This window comes from Grus americana, chromosome 1, assembly GCF_028858705.1.
Source record: "Grus americana isolate bGruAme1 chromosome 1, bGruAme1.mat, whole genome shotgun sequence".
In the NCBI taxonomy this organism is placed as follows: Eukaryota; Metazoa; Chordata; class Aves; order Gruiformes; family Gruidae; genus Grus; species Grus americana.
This window is the reverse complement of record NC_072852.1, coordinates 28,662,408-28,681,625: the sequence shown is the minus strand read 5'-3', so window position 1 is coordinate 28,681,625 and position 19,218 is coordinate 28,662,408. Positions and strand designations below refer to the sequence as shown.

The 19,218-nt window shown below is 41.9% G+C and overlaps 1 protein-coding gene across 1 annotated transcript; it reads left to right on the top strand.

Annotated features, from left to right (window-relative positions):
* Positions 1-3,712: 3,712 nt before the first annotated feature.
* CAV2 (caveolin 2) lies at positions 3,713-13,063 on the top strand. Its single transcript, XM_054813186.1, has 3 exons — positions 3,713-3,968; positions 4,171-4,358; positions 11,518-13,063. Exons 1-3 carry the CDS (start codon positions 3,819-3,821, stop codon positions 11,666-11,668), a joined length of 489 nt encoding a protein of 162 aa, XP_054669161.1. The 5' UTR covers positions 3,713-3,818; the 3' UTR covers positions 11,669-13,063.
* The last annotated feature ends 6,155 nt before the right edge of the window (positions 13,064-19,218 follow it).

Below are 19,218 nucleotides of genomic sequence, written 5' to 3'. Positions count from 1 at the left end.
GCTCCTCCAAAATCATTAAGATCTTCAATACTGATCTTGAAAATAACATATTTGAAGCACACATCTGTTAAAACTCCAATGAAATTACAAGAGAAATTAATAGGATTCCTTGTCCTTTATCTCTTTGAAAATGTAAATTGCTATGTATATGATAAACATGATATGATAACTTAAGATCAAGTTAGAAATAATTTATAAAAGGGACAGGGGAAACATGAAAAGAACACCCTGAGAACTGAACTCATCCAGACAAGCAAAATAGAATAGATGAGGCCCAACCGGCCATTATCCATGGTCTTGTTGCAAAAACCGGGGAGCCTTCTCAAATGCAAAGTATAATTGTGAAAGCTTTTGCCAAAAGACATATAACCGACATCCTTGCTGTGGTCAGGAAAGACCATTTCTATCTGTCTAAGCACTACAATAATCAAAGTAACTCTCAAAGCTTAAACAGGAACATCCTTATAAAATAAATGTTGAATCGACTCCACGTTTCTCAAGAAAATTACACATTGGTTAGAGTCTGAATGTAACCGACTTAACCCATTCTTTGCCACTGACAGATATGAAAACTTTTTTGCTGAGAACTTCCCTCTTCCAAAAATCTGTGTGTGAGCTGGGCTGTTTCCCCTTACGCTGCACCTCACACCTCAGAGGAATTGCTATGAAATGCAAGACACGTCTTCATAATCCTCCAAACCAGTTCCTAAAACTCCCTTTCCAACAATGTGTATGAAAACGCAGTAATAAAACTACTGAGCTTACTACAGCCTTGCCTGGAATGCCCCATCTATATGTCCACATCCATTGTTCATCCCTGGGCCTATACTTTTGATTACAAGCTTTTTGAGAGACTACTTGTTCAATGTTTGTGCACTCTGTACAGCAATAAATTCATAGAATCATGGAATGGTTTGGGTTGGAAGGGACCTCAAAGATCATCTAGTTCCAACCCCCCTGCCATGGGCAGGGACACCCTCCACTAGACCACGTTGCCCAAAGCCCCATCCAACCTGGCCTTGAACACTTCCAAGGAGGGGGCTGCCACAACTTCTCTGGGAAAGTTCTAAGAGACTATTCTAATACAAAGAAGTTGTAATAATGAACAATTGCACCCTTCCACTTGTTAAAAATACAGCAGCAAAATGTGTAATGCTTAGAAATTGGAGATACAGTATAACTCCTCAATAGCTGATGGGACCTTCAAGTAGAAGTTTAGCACCATAAAGAACTACATCTGGGCCAAAGTGTGGAAACACAAACACATACACATGCATTTCATGTCACATGATATAATTCTTTGGCTGTTACCTACACAGAGATTTAAAAAAATAATAATAATAAAATAAAATCTGTCCAAGGGATATTACAGAACATTATATAAGCCTGGAGAAGATTTCCAGCCTGTTTGTGGTCATCGTTCTCTACTCTTACTTTTGTCCTTCAAACTCTTCTGTCCAGCCATGCTGGCAGAAAGCTGAGGCTGGCAGCCTTGGGATGGGAAACTGGAAAAATCCCCCTTACTGAACACTGTATATGCCTCCTTGTTTTCTGTACGCTTGCCAGAAAAGCCAGGGATCAGAGCTTGACACTGCTCAGACTTTGCCATCAGCCTCACTTGATAATTCATACACAAATCATTTCCAAAATAACTACCAAAGTTATTGAAAACAGCATGTTTTAAGGGGTTCTTAATAAACAACATCCCAAGTTGTCTACAGCCTTGAGCTTTTATTGCTTTTAAACAGGCTTTTCATGAAAAATATTATTCTTTCAGGAGCAATTGCATCACAACTTTATTTCAAATCCTCAAATCCTCAGAGATTACAAAGAAAAACTTAATTTTCCACAGTGCTGTCTTGACAGACATCAACATTTATCAGTCATTACATTAGCAGATTTCAACAAACAGATGGGCATTAACAAAAAGTGCTCTTTGATTTTTTTATAAAGGGGGCTGATACTGCAAAACCACTCTCCAGTGGCAGACTGTGATTTGGGCAACCTTGCAAGAAGAACCACCCCCTAGCTTTTAGCAAAGCTGGAGCTGAGCAAGTGGAGCTCCAGTTGGTTGGTAGAGTGAGATGTCCCAGGAGTGGTTGGGAAACAGGTAGAGTTCTTCAAAAGCAGCCCCCTGGTACTGCACATGCACCCCATTCATGCCTCTAGTGAGGAGGAAGTTAGAAAGTAGCTGATGTAAACCAGTATGCTCTGACTTCAGTAGCCACGGGGTTATTTTGGGATCCTCTGCTGGTTGCTCCTACCTTGCTTTTCAGCAGCACCAAGTCCAAATTTCTGTGCCTGACCCAAGCACCCACCAGAAGCTGCTGAAAGCCTTTGGGCTGCACTCAGCTCCCCAGATCTATAGGCTAAAAAATAATAGTTGCTGGGCAGAAGCACCCGGAAGGGTGGGTCTGAACCTCAAGCCTGTCAGTTGGCCTTTTTATTCCTCCCATTCACAGAACAAAGAGGAATTGAGGAGATAGAAATGCAGCTCATAAGTACATCTTGAGTCATCACACTGGTTCTTTGCTTGCATTTGAACCTATTGTAAACTTGTATTTGCAGGCTTTTATACTTAATGAGCCACAGCTACACTGCTGGATCCAAAGCATTTACATGACACCAGTAACGCTAAACTCATCAGCGTGGGAGAAAAAAGCATCAACATGAGTTACACATAGATGTGAAGCTTTTCTGCAGAAGTTATCCGGTCAAGAACAATGCGATAAGGTCCAGAGCATTGTAATAGGTGATTTCCTACCCAAACCTTGCATAGTTATTTTTGTAACACTTCCCTGTGAGCTTCTCAAAGCTTAAAGCTATTCTTAATTTAATGCAGTGGTGAAAATTAAAGAAAATTACCGGTACCAGCTTCCTTCTAATTTAACAAGATTGGATCATTGATTAATAATGTCTCTTTCTGAGAGTGATGGATGATCATGGTTATTGAATGCAGCAAGAATGTACTCCTGACAGCTCATGAGCTCACGCTGCCTATCAATATTATCAAATACTTTTAGCAGTCATTGTAGCAATTTGCTCACTTTTATATAGATCGCTCTTAGAGTTGAAACATGTTCTCAAATAAAACAGAGGAAATAATTCATATGAACTGAAGCTAAAACCCAAAGAGGGCACAATAATAGCTTGTAATCATGGATGCAGTGTTTTATTGAGGCAACAATTAAGCAGTTTAGGGAGCATGATCCAAGCAAGTAAGGTTGGAGTGTGACAGACCGGTGGGGCTGGACATGGGAACCTCGGTGGGCAGCGCCAACCCACCTTTCTTCCCCCCTTCTTTTCCACACGCTCCCTACGGCTGCAAAGAGGGTAGCAGATACGGCCAAATACGGTCTAATGCACAATCGCCCCAACTTTTTTTTCCTGCTGCCTGCTGTTGCAATGGCACAAGCGCTTGCTCCTACAAATGTCAGTCATGCGTGAGGCCGCAGTGAAAGCAGCGCGGGGCCTACGGGCCGGGCAGTTCAGATGAATGGGGAATCCAAGCCCGTCCGGCTGGAGGGGCAGCCCGGCTGGAAGTCCCGACCCGTAATGCGGCCGCCAAGGCGAGAGGCGGCTGGGGCTGCTAGGAGGCGCTTCGGACGGCGGGTCCCCCGCTACCCCGCTGCGCTCACCCCGACTCCCGATCCCGGGAGCTCCCGGCTACTCCCGGCCCCGGCGGCGGCGCTGCCCGCGGGGCGTGTCCCGGGCAGCCCCGCTCCGCCCCAGCCCGGCGGGGCCGCGGGCGCCGCGGCAGCGGACGGGGCAGGGCAGGGCTGGGCCGGGCCGGGAGCCGCGGAGCGGCGGTCAGCGCCATGGGGCTGGAGACGGAGAAGGCGGACACCCGCATCTTCATGGACGACGACAACTTCCCGCGGAGCGGCGGCCCCGCGCTGTCGGAGGCGGAGAAGTGCGCGGAGGACGAGCTGGACCGCGACCCCCACGGGCTGAACACCCACCTCCAGGTGCGAGCCGGCCCGCGGCCGCGAGGACCGACCCAGCCCGGCGGGGAACTGCGCCGGGCCGCGGGGCGGGCGGGGCCGGCGATCGGGATCGGCGGCTGGGCCGGGGCCGGGGCCCGCGGCGGGGCGGCGGGCGGGGCTACCGGCGCTACTGGTGTCCCCTCGTCCCGGCTCCCCGTAACGGCAGAGCCGCTTCTTGTTCCAGATGGGGTTCGAGGATGTGATCGCGGAGCCCGAGCTAACCCACTCCTTCGACAAAGTCTGGATCTGCAGCCACGCTCTCTTTGAGCTCAGCAAGTACCTGATCTACAAGCTCCTGACTCTGGTCCTTGCCATACCGCTGGCCCTGGTTGTGGGGATCGTCTTCGCGGTGCTCAGCTGTCTGCACATCTGGTAAGTGCGTTTTGGTGCTCGTCGGTGCGTGGGCTCTGCAGACAGCTCGGCCGAACTCTCCTCTGGAGCGATAGTGCCAAACTGTTGGTCACTATCTTTACAAACGGTAGTCAGATCAACTCACATTATCTGCTTTATTTTTAAAGGGAGAGAAATGCAAACAATGTTTTCTCTGTGATTCAGTTCCCTGCCTTGCATTTACCAGCGGTCTGTCCCGTCTGTGTAAGCTCATTCGGGCAGACAGTCTGTTTTACCATTTGGATGGCACCTACTGCAATGCATTCCAGCCTCAGCTGGCCTCTGGAGTAATAATGATGATTGCTTGTGGTGTTTTGTTGTTTGTGGTGTTGGGTTTTTTTTAACCTGGCTGTTAAGTTGTTAAAACGTGTATTTGAAATGAAAGACCTGGGCAGAAGTATTACTTACACCTGACACTTTCTCAGTACGGTTACCTCTTTCATTTTTTTCCTCACAGACCGAAGAAAGCTTTTGAGGGCCCACCTTGCTCTTTCTTTGCTACATGCCACAAAATCTGCTGTCACTGCCTTGTATCTGGTACATGGCCATCTCTAGGTGCAGTGCCCCAAAGCACTTCCACCTAGGCAAAGAACCCCAGCTGAGCTCAGGAAAGCTTCTGGCCATGGCCCAGGTTCACAGGCAAATACAGTAGTCCTCCAAGTCACAGCAAGCCTGGTGTACTTGAAACAGAATGTACTGGGAAAATACCAGGGAAGAGTACCTTGAGACCAGAAGGGCAGATGATTGTGGAGAAGGAAGACAGGGAAAAGAATGAGGTTGAGGAAAGAATTGAGAATCCAGCAGGCTGCAGAGGAAGGGGTGAATGCAGATTATGAACATAATTACTGCAAACCAGGATTTTCTGTATACAGGGGTTTTGGGCAGTCTCGTTTGACTTGGGTAACACTGGAATCATGAGGTTGTTAAGGAAAGTAAAATATAATCCAGAACTGGAAAACAAACTCAAAGCAACAGGACTACATTGGTTGTCTGAACCTGTGGTTACAATGTTTTGGGCACAGATTTCAGTTTTCAGAAGTGGAATGGAAGTTTGGTTGACGACATTGTCATGAGACACTTCAAAACCTGATTAACTTGAATTTTGGACCATAAAGTTTGCATAATATCTAAAGGAGTTGCAATGTATTTTAGAGCTGCCCACCTGCTACTCCCCAAATTATGATGAAGACTGTATAGTGTGCACAGACTTTTTAGGTCTGTCAGCTGTCACTGTGCTGTACTGTACCATGTTACTGCAAAAGGGTACAGTGGGCATGTAGACTTCCAGTAGTGGAATAGCTATGGGAGAATTCCTTGATGCCCAATTTATTAAGACTCTAGTAAGTTTTTGTGCTTCAGAATGATCTTGTATCTGGATTTCACATCCTGGATATGTAGGCATGAGTTTCACTGAACCAGGACTCAGAGGTCAGTTTCTATTTATTGAAGTCGTCCCTAGTGACTCTTAGGAACTGTGGGTTCTCAGTACGTCTGAAATAGGACTGTCTGAATGTGGCATTTGATTTTGAAAAGTTTCCATTGAACAATCATGAACACACATGATTCCCCAACAACTAATTTTCCTTCCCTATGTTCATTGTCAATACAGAAGCGATCATTCATTTTGATCTTCCTTGCACCTGGGATGGGTGTGAAAGAATCACGTAACTTGGTAGCGCTATCTGCACCCCCTTGGACCCCATCCAGTGCTACCATCCAAAGCCAGCACTGTCTCATCTTCCCACAGCCACAAGCTGGATTTGTTCCAACACAAAGGTGGAACACACTGAGACCGAGTTAACTTCTCTGCAGCTCTCCATGTTCCAGATTTCTTTGGAGTAAGGAGTTCAGTGTTTCTGCATTTGAGAGGGTAGCATAGGAGCAGCAGATATCAGAGGCATTAGTCAGTGGAGACATAGGGACCCTAAACACGTGGTATTTGGTCTGAAAAAAATAGTAACTCCTTGTTTTGTGGGTGCAAGGAAGGGAATTCCATTATAATTCTGTCTTCAGCTGTTGAAACGTCATGGGAAAGCCCTGGGCACACCTCCCACATGGCTGCCTGCAGGAGGGCTTATCAGAGTCTCTGTGCCTCGCTTTCATCATCCAAACCAGTGAGACGATGATGTTGATCTGTTGTAGGGGAGCCTTTCCTGAGGCTAAATTTGAAGGTGTTTCAACAACTTTTGGAAGTGCTCAGGCACAAAGCTCTGTTGATTGTCACACATGTTGTTGCAGTTCTGTCAGCACGCTAAAAATCCACAAAAGTCTGATTCAGCATTCCTAATGCATCAAGGGCACCTCATGAGTTGCACCCCTCAAACCTGATGGTAGGTGTTGTCTTTCACCAGCAAAAAGATTGCTAACAGATGAAGCAAACATGTGAGACTTCATTGAAAGCAAAAAGAAAGCTGAGTAAGAAGTATGTAATAATACACTTTAATTTTAATTTTGCCTATAAAGAAGGAACATATTCTGGTTCTGTTCTCAAACTAGCTGCTTGACCTAGAGGCCCGTTTTACACTACCTGGTAAAAGATACTGATGGACTGAAACTGCCAGCTAGCGGGTTGGTGACCTACATACAAGCTAGTTCAAGGAAGGCTATTCACATTTCTTCTCCTATACTGATGGCTGTCATTCTCACCACAGATTGCAGAAGTTGTCAAGACTGAGTTTTAACATCTTTCTGTGAATATCTGAGCAAGTTTTTAAATGCGTCCTTAGATTGAGCCTGTTAAGGTTATTGATTTTTGAACATGAGCAGAATCCTGCTGGTTTTCCAGGCAGCACATGCAAACTCATGATCTTTATTATAGATCAGGGACTGATTCTTGTTCCGAGCCACATGTATGCCACCTCTTGGAAATTAACACTTGAATCTCATACATGCTTTGTTGTAGTGTTCTGGTATGCTGTATATTCATACTGAGATTCAGTGCTTCATCTGAGGATCCATAACTTGGGTCTTCAGTCTGAGATGGGCTCTAAAGCACAAGGACTTGGCCAGCTTTATGCTCCTGTCATCAGCCAGAGCAGTAGGTACTCAGAGCTCACTTGGCTTGGGCTTCCATTCACAGTGCTAAGATGTAGCCAGGGACTTATATGCAGAGAAGTAGATATGGACATGCATCATCTCTTACCTCTTTATCCACAACTCCATTTACACAACTTATTGCTAGCATACTCAATCCCCAAACCATCTATCGACTGGCTGCCTGAAATGAAAAGAAATTACAGTACAGGTATGCCATGAAGACCCACCTTATGATCTGGTGTTGCCTTGATGCCTCTTCATTCATGGCCATTACATATCCCTTGGCTTTTGACGAGGAAGTAGGTGGATGTTGTCTTGCTTCCTTTTTGGTTTTACCTTTTCCAGTCTATCCAGGTCCTAGGATATATAATGTTTGGTGTTAATACTCTTCATATACTATGTATGGGTCCTGGAAGACTTGGCTCATTCATAAATATCCCAAGGGTTAACGGGACTCTACATGAAGCTCTGCAACTGTTAGCTAATATTTAGCCATCCATTCACAACGCTTGCTTGTATTGTAGAGCCACACAAGACTTTTAATTCCAAGTCATGATGTAGTGCATGTACGAACTTGGAATTAGGTAATTTAACCACTGAGTGGTATAATATTTGAAAAATAGTATTCAGACATGTCTGAGGTTCACAGAACAAGATGTGATTCTTCACTTTGAAGCAGGAATCTGAATTAATACTAAATCATTCCTCCAAACACATTGCTTAAGTCTGTGAAAAATTGAGCTGCTTCCCAAGAAACTGAAAATGCCCTTATGAGAGAGTTAAATCGTGCTCTGCCATTTCCAAGAGGCATTTGGTTCTTGACAGTGTTCCCTCAGGGATTAGCAGAAAAAAAGTAATGTGAGCAAAAGTGAGGAAGGTTGATGGGTATAACTTCGTAGATGTCATGCCTTGAACAGACAGCAGAGAATATAGGATAGGATGGAACAAACAGGGTAATTTGGTCTTTTCAGTTCAACAGTTCCCAAATGAGGTGATTCCTTCTACTTAGGGAAAGGATGGGTATTTTATGTTAGATATATGCATAGCCAGATTCAATGAGAGGTCATACAGGTAGTTGAAATACCTTGGCTGTGCTTCAGCTTAGATACCGACTTCAGCATAGCTTTGATTTTCTTCCCAGTGCTGTACCAAGTGGTAACACTGGTAGTACCAATAGTGCAGTAAATGTTGATATGCCAACTTTACTTCCACTCTTGGACATTACTCAAGCAAGCAGTTACTGTCTCTGTGAATACAAGTGCAGCCTGGGGTAAACCCACAGCATTGTGAGTAAAGGATGTATATGTTAATGTTTATTTGGCAGGTCACAAAAACAAATACATAGCTTCTAATGGCGCTTGGTTCTTTATTTTTTAAGTGTGCCTGGTCACCCCATGGAAGGCACATTGCACCCTCTGATAATTTGGAAATGCCACACAGTAGGATAACGTATCCTATACAGAACAGGATGCGTACTTGTATACATGTAGCTACATATATAGACACAGTCACATATTGTAAATGTTAGAAAATACTTTTTTAGTGCTCTCTTGAGTACCAAGGATTTTCTTCTCTGAGGAAAGGTGTTTGAGTAATTGCTGTCTAAGTAGACTGACTTTTATTTTACAATTGAAGGTTACTTACATTAATTAGCTTTGGTTGCCAGCATGTTTCACCTATGGAGACACTTTACATTGCTTTTTTCACATGTATTCACCATAAAATTGAATAGAAAATGTTAAAAGATTATAAAACATTGCCAAAACATTTTTTTAAAATTTATTGTATTTAACATTATCAAGAGAATTTGAGTTCTGGTACAGTGTGAATGATGTCTACAGTAGTTGCAAGTAATATGATCACTGCTTTGCCATCCTTCCCTAATGACATCCGGGTGAGTCACTACATCTTTCTGAGAAATTTTTGCATAGTGTGATTTTTGTTTAGTTTGTATGTTGTGTGATCCTATCGACAGTGACTCCAATAGAAATGTAAGCTTTTCTGCTTCTCTGCAATTCAGTTAGATTTAAAAAAAAAAAAATGCAGGCCAAATTAATTTTAGATGGGAGCAAAGGAGCAGTGACATAGCCTTTATAAACTAACTGAAATGGAAAAGGGGTGAGGTCAACACAAGCTGAGTGGCCATTTCTGGTGTTTTCCCTGTGTTGCTTGGAGAAATACCAATTTTTTTTCCCTTTTGCATTACTGATGTTTATCAACTGTATTCTAACACGTGAATTTTATTTTGTAGAAATTATCTATTCTGTATGCATTGATACTATAGGTGGTTATAAAGCACATAGTTTACAGGGTTCAGTTTAAAACTGGAGACACATTATTCCACTAATGCCCACAGTTCTATATGGTGTGTATATTACTAGCTGTTTCAGCAGAGACAAAAGAAGAGAAGGTTTTAGAAGAACTATTCTTGTTTAAATCCATCTGGGTTAGCTTAGAGTGCAGCATAGACATACTAGTATATGGCTTGCATTGTATGATAAAAGCTGAGAATCCTGTTAGATAAACACTGAAAATAATTTATTTTGACTCTACATTTCTAAGCTTCAACTGTTTTTCAATGTACAAATTTTTTTCTACTTTGTTATTCTGAGCAGTGCTCACTGGAAATGCACACTACTTACATATTTTTCAGACCTATGATGAAATAGTAAATGAAATGTTTCCTGTCATTCCAACCAAAGTCATTGAGAGTTCTGCAATGGAATTATGTGGATGCAAGACTGGGATCTTAAATTTTGAATGCAACAGCAAACTAGAACAGAGTTTATTATCTTTATCAGGAGAATCTATAACTTCTTCTACCTAATTTAGGAAATAAATATATATATTATATATGGCACAGAGATTTTTTTTTAAAACCTTGCTCTAGTACCACTTCAGTATTACATAAATTATTTATACATTTAATTTGTCTGCACCCAAATAAGAACATCCAGCTTAGTGAAATGACATGGGCTTTTGGCCTGTAAATGATTAAAAAAAGAGAATAACTTAAAGTAGTGTGGTCAATTATCATGTATGCGCTGGCCCTCGGGAACTAACTGCCCATAGGTGCACTTCTGGCTTGCCCCCGTTGTTCGTATGCTTGGCGTAAGCCACCACTAATGGCATTGCTTTGGAATTGGGATATATGGAGAGCATCCCCGGATGGTTACTAGGGCTCAGGAGATGAAAGCACAATACTTTCAAGTGTGCACCCTGAGTGAATAAAAAGATCTTTCCCCTGACGAGGAGTTTTGACCTCATTCTACGTTAGTTCCTCACCCACAAATGAAAAACATTACAGTATCAGCAAGATCCCATTTTTCTGAGGTTCTGCATGTGTCTGCACTATAGTAATCCAGTGTAACGGGATATTGCTTTACTGTTTCTGTTTTATTGTAGCAACCTGTAACAGCAAGGTTAGATTGGTAGGAATGAGGCACAAATGGTGATGTGTGTGTGTGTCTGGGCGTGCGTGTGCCTGGGCGTTTGTGTGCGTGAGCAAGACAGAGAAAAGAAACACCCGAAGAGACAGCAGAGCAAGAACAGCTTGTAAAGATCGCTGTTCCCAGTCGATCAAACTGGGGAATGTGGTGTTTCGGTTAAGCCTCAAAGACCCACACTCGGATATGCCCACCGTGCAAATAGTCCTTAGTTAGCAGATGACTCTGCTCCTCAGCCACGCTGGGGTGGCATCAGGGTTGCAGCGTATCACGTCCACCAGCCCTTCCAGCAGCAGGGAGAGAACAGCAGTTCACCTCTGTAAAAGCCATGTCCAGAAGTTAGCTCAGCATTGCTGATTAAGGAGAAGCAGAGACATGATGAAAAGAAAGCTGGCGTCGCCTGTCCCCTGCGTTGCACACAAACGGTCCTGGCCAGAGGACCACACACATTGTGGTGCTTCTGCATGTGCAGGCGTCAGGCTGTGAGTGAACAAAATTGATGGAGAGTGAGTGTGAGAGTGTCAAATCAACTTGTTTAGAGATTTAGAGTTATAAAATCCCTTCCTTTTCCATAACAACTCACACTTGTGTTTGGTTATCCTGCTTTCCCCCTGCTACAGCAGCAGTATTCTTCAAATCTTCCATTTTCTCTTTTACAGGATTGTGGTGCCTTTCGTGAAAACCTGTCTCATGGTTTTGCCTTCAGTGCAAACTATATGGAAGAGCCTGACAGATGTTTTCGTCGTACCATTCTTTCAGAGCATGGGCCGATGCTTTGCCATGGTTAATATACACCTGGACCAAGAGTGAACGTCAGGGATGCGACACCGCCGTAGTTGTAGCCGGTGTTATACCTCTTTGCTAACCTAACATACGAGCACTTACCGTTCATTCCAAACTGTTCAATTACAATGGCTGGTTTAAGTGGGAACATGCTATTTTTTCTAAAACTCATTTATTATCAGGGAGATCAGTTTAGGAATAAGTAGGCAGTTTTCATAGCTCGCTATTTTAACAACAGAGCGAACGCGGAGTACGTTGGCAACACTTTATTTTAATGGTACTTTGATTGTTAGATTGCAGGAGAATTCTCGTGGAGGTTCAACAGCCACCACAGCAATAACGATTGGCATTATTACTATAAATATTTCGATGAGTAGGCTGCAATACCTTAGGTGAAACTGATCTCTAGGGTTTCACATTGACTTTACTGCAGTTCTACCAGGGATCATTTTTGGCCATCACTGTGCAGAATGATAAATCCAGACCTTTGTTATCAGCAGTTAAAATGAACGTGACTCATTGCATAAGCATACAGAGAAAGGAACTGTTGTGTAATTCTCCTATATTGGGGGGGAAAAGCTCCCTAGAAGTTTATCCCTTAAAATAAGGTGTTAGCTAATGATTTGGAACATCAGCTAATCTGTATATTTTATTTAATGAGAGGTTAACTTTGCTGTATATTTTGTACCTTTGTAAATGGCATTTGGTCGGTTTTCTTTGAAGCATTATTTCTATAGTATTTGAATTCTAACCAGCTTACTAGGCAGCAAGAGTAAGACACTGCAACAAATAACTTCTGATAACTAAAACTGCAGTTTCTAAATTATGTAGATTTTAAGTGTTGCTGTGCAATTCTGGTATATTAATTATATATGGTTGCGTGTGAAAGCAAAGATTGTAAGTGTTTTCATACAAGACTATGCAAAAGAGTTGGAAATATCTGTTTATGAGAAATGGTTTTTATTAAAAATGGGGTGTACTAAATGCAACCACACCTATTTCTGTGTATTATCTGTGTGAACATTGTGATATTTAAAATGATAGACACTATGCTGGCACTTTAACTAGGTAACAAGCTCTTTTAGAAGGCAAGTGAGTGTAACTGGTATCCTTGTCTAATCCTCCTCGCCTATTGACTTGACTCTCCACGTTGCCTATTTACTACTTTAAAGCCTAACCCATAAAAAAGCCCTTCTTCCTTCTGCACCTAATATGGCTTTGTAAACCAGAATAACAGAATGTATGCAGAGGTACATTAAAATTACATTAGCCTTCTGATGGGCTTATGCTGCTGTTTTCTTTAAATACAGATGATAAGTTGCAATTGTAAAATGTTTGTATGATTTAGAATGTTATTTTCTAAAATGATGTCACAGATTTCTTATCAAACAAGAGGTATATAATAAAATAATGAAACATCTACTTTTTTCTATTTTAACTCCATTCTTTCAGGTTTTTCAACTTTTTAAAAAGCTCTTAAAATGCCAAGCAGCATAGAATACTATGCAGTTGTCCAAAATGTGGGAGAGGGAAAAGAAATGGATGAGCATCAATATGGTTCCACTATTATCAACTGCGTTGAACTGATTTATAGTAGAAAATGATGTATCTCTGTGTGTAATTAAGCCCATACACAATGATTGCTTTCTCTTAAGCAAGTCTGTCAGTGCTGAATTTTAGCTGCATTAAAAAAACCCGCTTAATTCTTTTTATGGGCTCATGCTTTATTTACGGATGAGCTGCAGAATTTTCCTTTTCTTGCTTATTGGCCTACAGAAGCTAGCTGACACTGTATATTCTTTGTATATTAAGAACATCTTTCTACATTAAAACATTTTTACCATTTGTGCCATTTAGAGAGGGATTCATATGGCTTTTGAAAACTGGATCTTAATGAGTAGTGTCCTTAGAAACTTCTCTGGAGTGTTTTTCTTCTGCAAGAAATTAGCCTGCTGTTCAGATGTGCTCTTCAAAATACCTTTGTTATGTTAAAAACAGAAATATCTCTTTTGAAAATAAAAATCAGTCAGGCTAGGCTTGAATTCTTTTCAGAGTTATTTTCTTTTATGATGTCCAAGGATTTTTACAAAGATATTGTCCACAGAAAAATGCCCCCTTGATGAATTCATTAAAAAAAAATAAAAATCAATCGCTACTAGTCCTTGTGTCTAAAAGGAGCCCTATAAAAGCCTACGCTTTGAGAATACTCAGGTCTGGAACCAAATTTTGAGAATGAGGCCATTCCCTAAAGAAAACTGTATCATTTTAGGTCGTGCACTCCTGGAGATGTGCAGTCTTGAACAGCTTACTGAAGTCATCTAGCTCTAGCTACCACAATCAAGTAGAATGGCTTGGCTTGTTCTTAGTTTGATTTAGACCTCTCATTAATTAGTTCTTTTCACCGTTTCTCCAGCTGTTAGAAGACTCAAGCAAGCTTGTAATTAAGTAATTAAAGCTGTTGGTTTCTTACATATTTTATAGCAGTATCTTTCTCTGGAGCAGATGTGCTTTTACTATAAGAAAATACCAAATGCAGTGTTAGGCTTAGGGTAAAATATTAGAAGCTTGACAAATACACTTACTTCATCCCTGAAAGGAGCGGTAGGAAGTGTGAATATACACAGACTCCCCAATACTTAGGTCTGAATCTGCCCCAGGCAACTCTGGCTGGCAAGTATTCTCTGGATTTTATGGATTTGACAGGTCTGACAGACATCCCAAAGCTCTGCCACTACTGATACTGTCGATAGCTGACAGCAGTGTTGGACAAGAGGGACTGAACAGGCACTGGCACTGGACTGAGATGTTCAATAGAGGAGTAGGTTCCTCAAGTTCAGCTTCTCCGATTCTTTTGAAATGTGGACAAACCATCCCAGCTGATCCTTTAACTTACATACAAGAATTTAGGCAAGGAGTCTAGAAACTTAGTCTCATTGTCCGTAATAAATGTAGGAAAATTTACACCTGATTCAGTTCATCTACTTTTCTTCCCCTCTGTGGAACAGGGAAGATGTTATTGCTCTTAACAACAGTAGACTTTCCATCAATCGTAGAGTTATGAGGATAAATAAAAAGTGTGAGATGTTCCAATTCCAGCCTGCCTCTTGTTACTGCACACCTTAGATTTATAATCATGAGCTGAAAATTCATTTCTTTCACACAAAATATTTCAGCATCTCATTTTTCTTGAAGATCACAACTAACATACAGAACTAACCCCGGATTTGTGGTTATGGACTTTTTTCTTTTAATACACAAAGAAATCTAACCTGCCTCCTCATGAGATCTATTTAATAAAATCCTTCTAATCTGACTCTAGAACTTTTATATTTGTATCTTATCTTTTCCCACCCTACTTGTTGACCATATAAATTGGAAAAAATTCTTAACAGACTTGGACGTATTAGTAAATAAGGAGCCTTTTCCCACCTATCCAAAAAACTCACTTAGGCATACACTGAAAAGTTCAGAGCATCCCTGCAGCTCTGGGACCTCAGACCACACACTCATATTTAGTGGAAGCCAAAGAATGGTAAGTCCATTATTTTTACAGGGTGTGATCATTCCCCCACCTGCAGAGATAAAACTATTGCTGTTAAGCCGTATTAACTCTCTTTGAAAAATACATGGAAAAATACATATGTGTTGGGTTTTTTTAAATAATCAAATGGAACAAGGTCAAACACCAGACACTCTACCAGTGTTGTCTGTTAGTACACTGTGCTCATGAGAATTGGAGCCAAAGACCAGCAGCTATGCCTTAAAAACTGAGGTGCTTTCTTCACGCAGGAATGTACAGCTGAGGGGAGAATCAATAAAGGCTAATTTTAGCCTGGTGACACTTATCTTCCTAAGTTTATTGCAACAAAAAGAAAATGTCTTCTGTAAAGGCAATTCAGAGGAGCTAAGATAGGTTCCTGCTCTGAATCATCCTCCAGAGAAGACTCTCGGCACTGATTAATGCAAAATGTTTGGCTTGGCTTGGTTTGACTCCTTTCTTCTGCTACATAAAAAGTTATATTTGCTACAGAAATTGGGCAGGCCTATGGAAGCAACTACAGCTTCATGTAAGTAGTGGGGCAGGTTCTTCTCTGCATGCTTCTCTCACAACTTGAGGCCAGGGTTGAGGTTCACCTGTGTTAGGTGTTCAGTTTTGTCCATCGTCTGGCTTCCCCCTCCAACTGCAAGCAGGAGAAAGAAGGACCTCTTCACAAGGCACTGAATCAGATCCTACTTTAGACACATACATGGAATAAAATTTAGAGATTCACACTTTTATTTCAAACTTTGAGGAAAGCTTTTCTATTTTTCCAACTGCCTCAGTTTAATAACAGCTGCTTTCTGACCCCATGTACCTACCTCACCTTGCTTTTTACTTTATACTATCACAGCTATCACAATGCTACAACTGTAAGCTTAAGCAGCGAAGCTTGGTAACAAAAAGTCCCATCCTACATAAGCCTCAAGGAGTGGGTGTTTAAGTCCCATTAATGAGACTAGTTCTCATTTCTATATATTTCTATAAGACACCTGAACAGTTAATAATATGCTAGAACTGGCAGAATGGTACAGAATAGTGTTGACATTGATCAGCATTCATGGTCCAGCTCAGTATTTGTCAAGGAATTTGATATCGAAAAAGGCTGAGAAAACAGTGACTTGATTTGCGCAAGGTCTGGCAGAATTAGAGCTTTTGATCTATTTGCCTCTCCAGCCAAGATAGTTACAAGCTATCTTGATCAAGACCTACAGGGACTAGCTCTAACAAAAGATGTACACACCTACCGCAGGATTGAGATGAGAGTCAGGCATTTAAATCCAAAATCATAATCCCTGCCCAGCTGCCACCCAACCAGGAACATGTCTAAACTCAGAAGGCATCTCCCTTTCGCGTAACCTCCCTTCAGTACCTACAGCTTTACTTTGGTCATGCCCAGAACTGCCCTTGTTTGAGCAACGTGCCATCTCACTTGCATCTAAGCCCAGTCAGAATCACGAAAGAAGGGAAGAGGTTGGCTTGGACCCCTCAAAATACAGTCACTGCACATCATCAGAATAGGGCACTTCCCAAAATACGCTTTCCCAAGAGTCCAAATGTATCAGCACACCTCAGACAGGCAAAAACTGATTTCAGGTCTCTTAAGTGTTGGATTACTTCTTCTAGCCCTCAGGCTATTGTGAAATGTGTTATGGGAGCAGCGCTTCCATATAAAAGGAAATCACTCCTAGCTGGAGGTTGTGAAAAAGAAGGAATGTGAAGGGATCTCACCATCTCTCCTGGTATACGCAGGAAGGGATCTCACCATCTCTCCTTAGACGCAAGGAACAGGCCAAATAACAAATGCATATATTGAAAGTGCAGTCCTCTCAGTGGAAAAGTTCTGATCCAGTGACTTGTAATTTAAAATACAGAAATGGCCCAGAGTCTGGGGACAGGATGACCACCATGAATCCTCCAGGACTACAAGTCTGTAAATCATGGAATGAGCAAAACATTGGCCTGCATGTTAAACTCGTTCCAATGCTTATTACCACGCAGCAGGGTGAGGACAGTAGCATAGCTGATAAAAGCTCGCTACCAACAGTTCTGACAGCTCAGGCTTTCACCCAGCAAAACATCAAAAAAGGCACATAAAAGGATGCACTTAAGCAGATGAACAGAAGACACTAAAAAAAAAAGCAGTGATCTTCCTCTCCTAAGCCTCAGGTTTTTAAGTGCTCTGCATAAGGCAGGCTCCTCGCTGACAGCTTCTCTTATCTGACAGCCTCGCTGCTGTTGAATCTATACATAAAGAATACAGCTTCCCAGGACTGATTCTGATCTTGCTGGCATTGGAATACATGAGGAGTATCATCACTGGAATAATTACACAAGTTTAAAAAAAAAGGGGGGGGGGGGTGTTTGGTACCAGACAAAGACACTCAGTGAGCAGTCATGCACATTCAGTTCAATTTCATGACTCATTTTCTGACAGTTTTTTGAGGAATTTTGTCCAACCTTTTTTTTTTTTTTTTTTCACTGGCCTCTGGGGAGAACTGTTTCCTACCCATACCAAAACCTTTCCTCTTCTCAAAATGGGAAGAACAGCTCATACCTTGCACAGACTTTGCTTCATGATTAGAGCAAGTTCTCAGTTAAGGTAATCCTGAGGTTTGAAAGTTCAGATAAAGCAAGAATTTGGAGCACAAAAAACTTTTAAAAATTTGGCATGAAATACCTAAGGCTGGTATGATGAATATGACAGGCAGTGAGGTGGCCACCCAAAGCAGCATATATTCCTGTTCAACACCTGACCTGGGCTACTAAAGACACAGCAAAGCTTGATGAGAAGACAGTTTAGGTGGCCTTTCCAAGGCCAGCTTGGGTGTCTACATCCCCTGGCAATTTTAGGCCACCCCATGGATAATCCATTTATAGCAAATGAGAGGGGACCAGAGCCTTTGCACTTTCAGAAGATTCCTGAGACCCTTTTCTAGGTCCTTTCCAACGGAACTATACTGTTCCTCTGTAGCTGCCGGGAGCTCCTTGCAGAACTCCTGCGCTCATCTGTGCCAAGTCTCTGGCCGTTAGGTTTGTGTGGATTTCTCACACAACAGTGCTAGAGGCAATGGGCCATGGCTTTATCCCTATCCATCTCTGCACGTGTGACTTCCTCACTCTTACCACTTGGGAGTACCCACGCCATTTTTCTCTGTAGGCTGTCTTCTTGGTATTTAAGCTCAAGTGAGCACTTCTAAGGTTCATCAGACGTGATGGTTCATTTCAATTTGTATGCAGCCCATTCCAGGATTCATCTCATAGAGTTTATAAATTCCGCCAGCTTCTGATAGTAGTAGTGTTGCATGATTCAGAAATTTCTTTTAAAGGGGGCTGTGGTTCTGCAGAAACCATTCCAGGACCACTTCAGCATTTCAAATCAGTAAATATATCTTTTTTTTTTTTTTTTTGTCATCCTTGAGCTATGCAGTAATACCAAATGATGGATCAAAATCTTCTGATTTATGTGCAGGACACTGACTAATTGAAAAACTTTCCTAGGTATGAAAACAAAGAACTGTCTTGTGGGGGTTTTTCAGATGGGTTGAAAACCTGCAGACTCTGTATCCATCAATCCACCCGTTTGACCCTACGCACACACTCAACTGCTTGGACAGGCAAGGATATTTTAATGATGGTCTAAGTGAATTATTGCATCAATAAAAAAGTTACTTTTAAAAATTACAACTAACTCGGAAAGTTGGAAAACATCCATCCAAAGCATTTATTCTAAAGTTTATAAGCAATATAAACTTTTAAAGAAAGTTCCCTGCTAACTGATGACCATATCAGTAATTTGTGGACTGCCTTTTCAACAGGTGCAGTTATTTACTTCTGTGGAGCTTACATCCATCTTAGCCGGTGGCCTTTTCAAGGTCATTTTTCTGTTGAATTGCCAAAGCCAAATATATTGCAGTTAAGAATTTTCTACTTCTGTTGCTGCAATTCTGTGCTAAATGGCATAACACTAAGGTCACTACGTTTCTGTTAATGTTATAAATCTTTCACCATGGTCTGATTTCCTCACAAAAAAAGGATG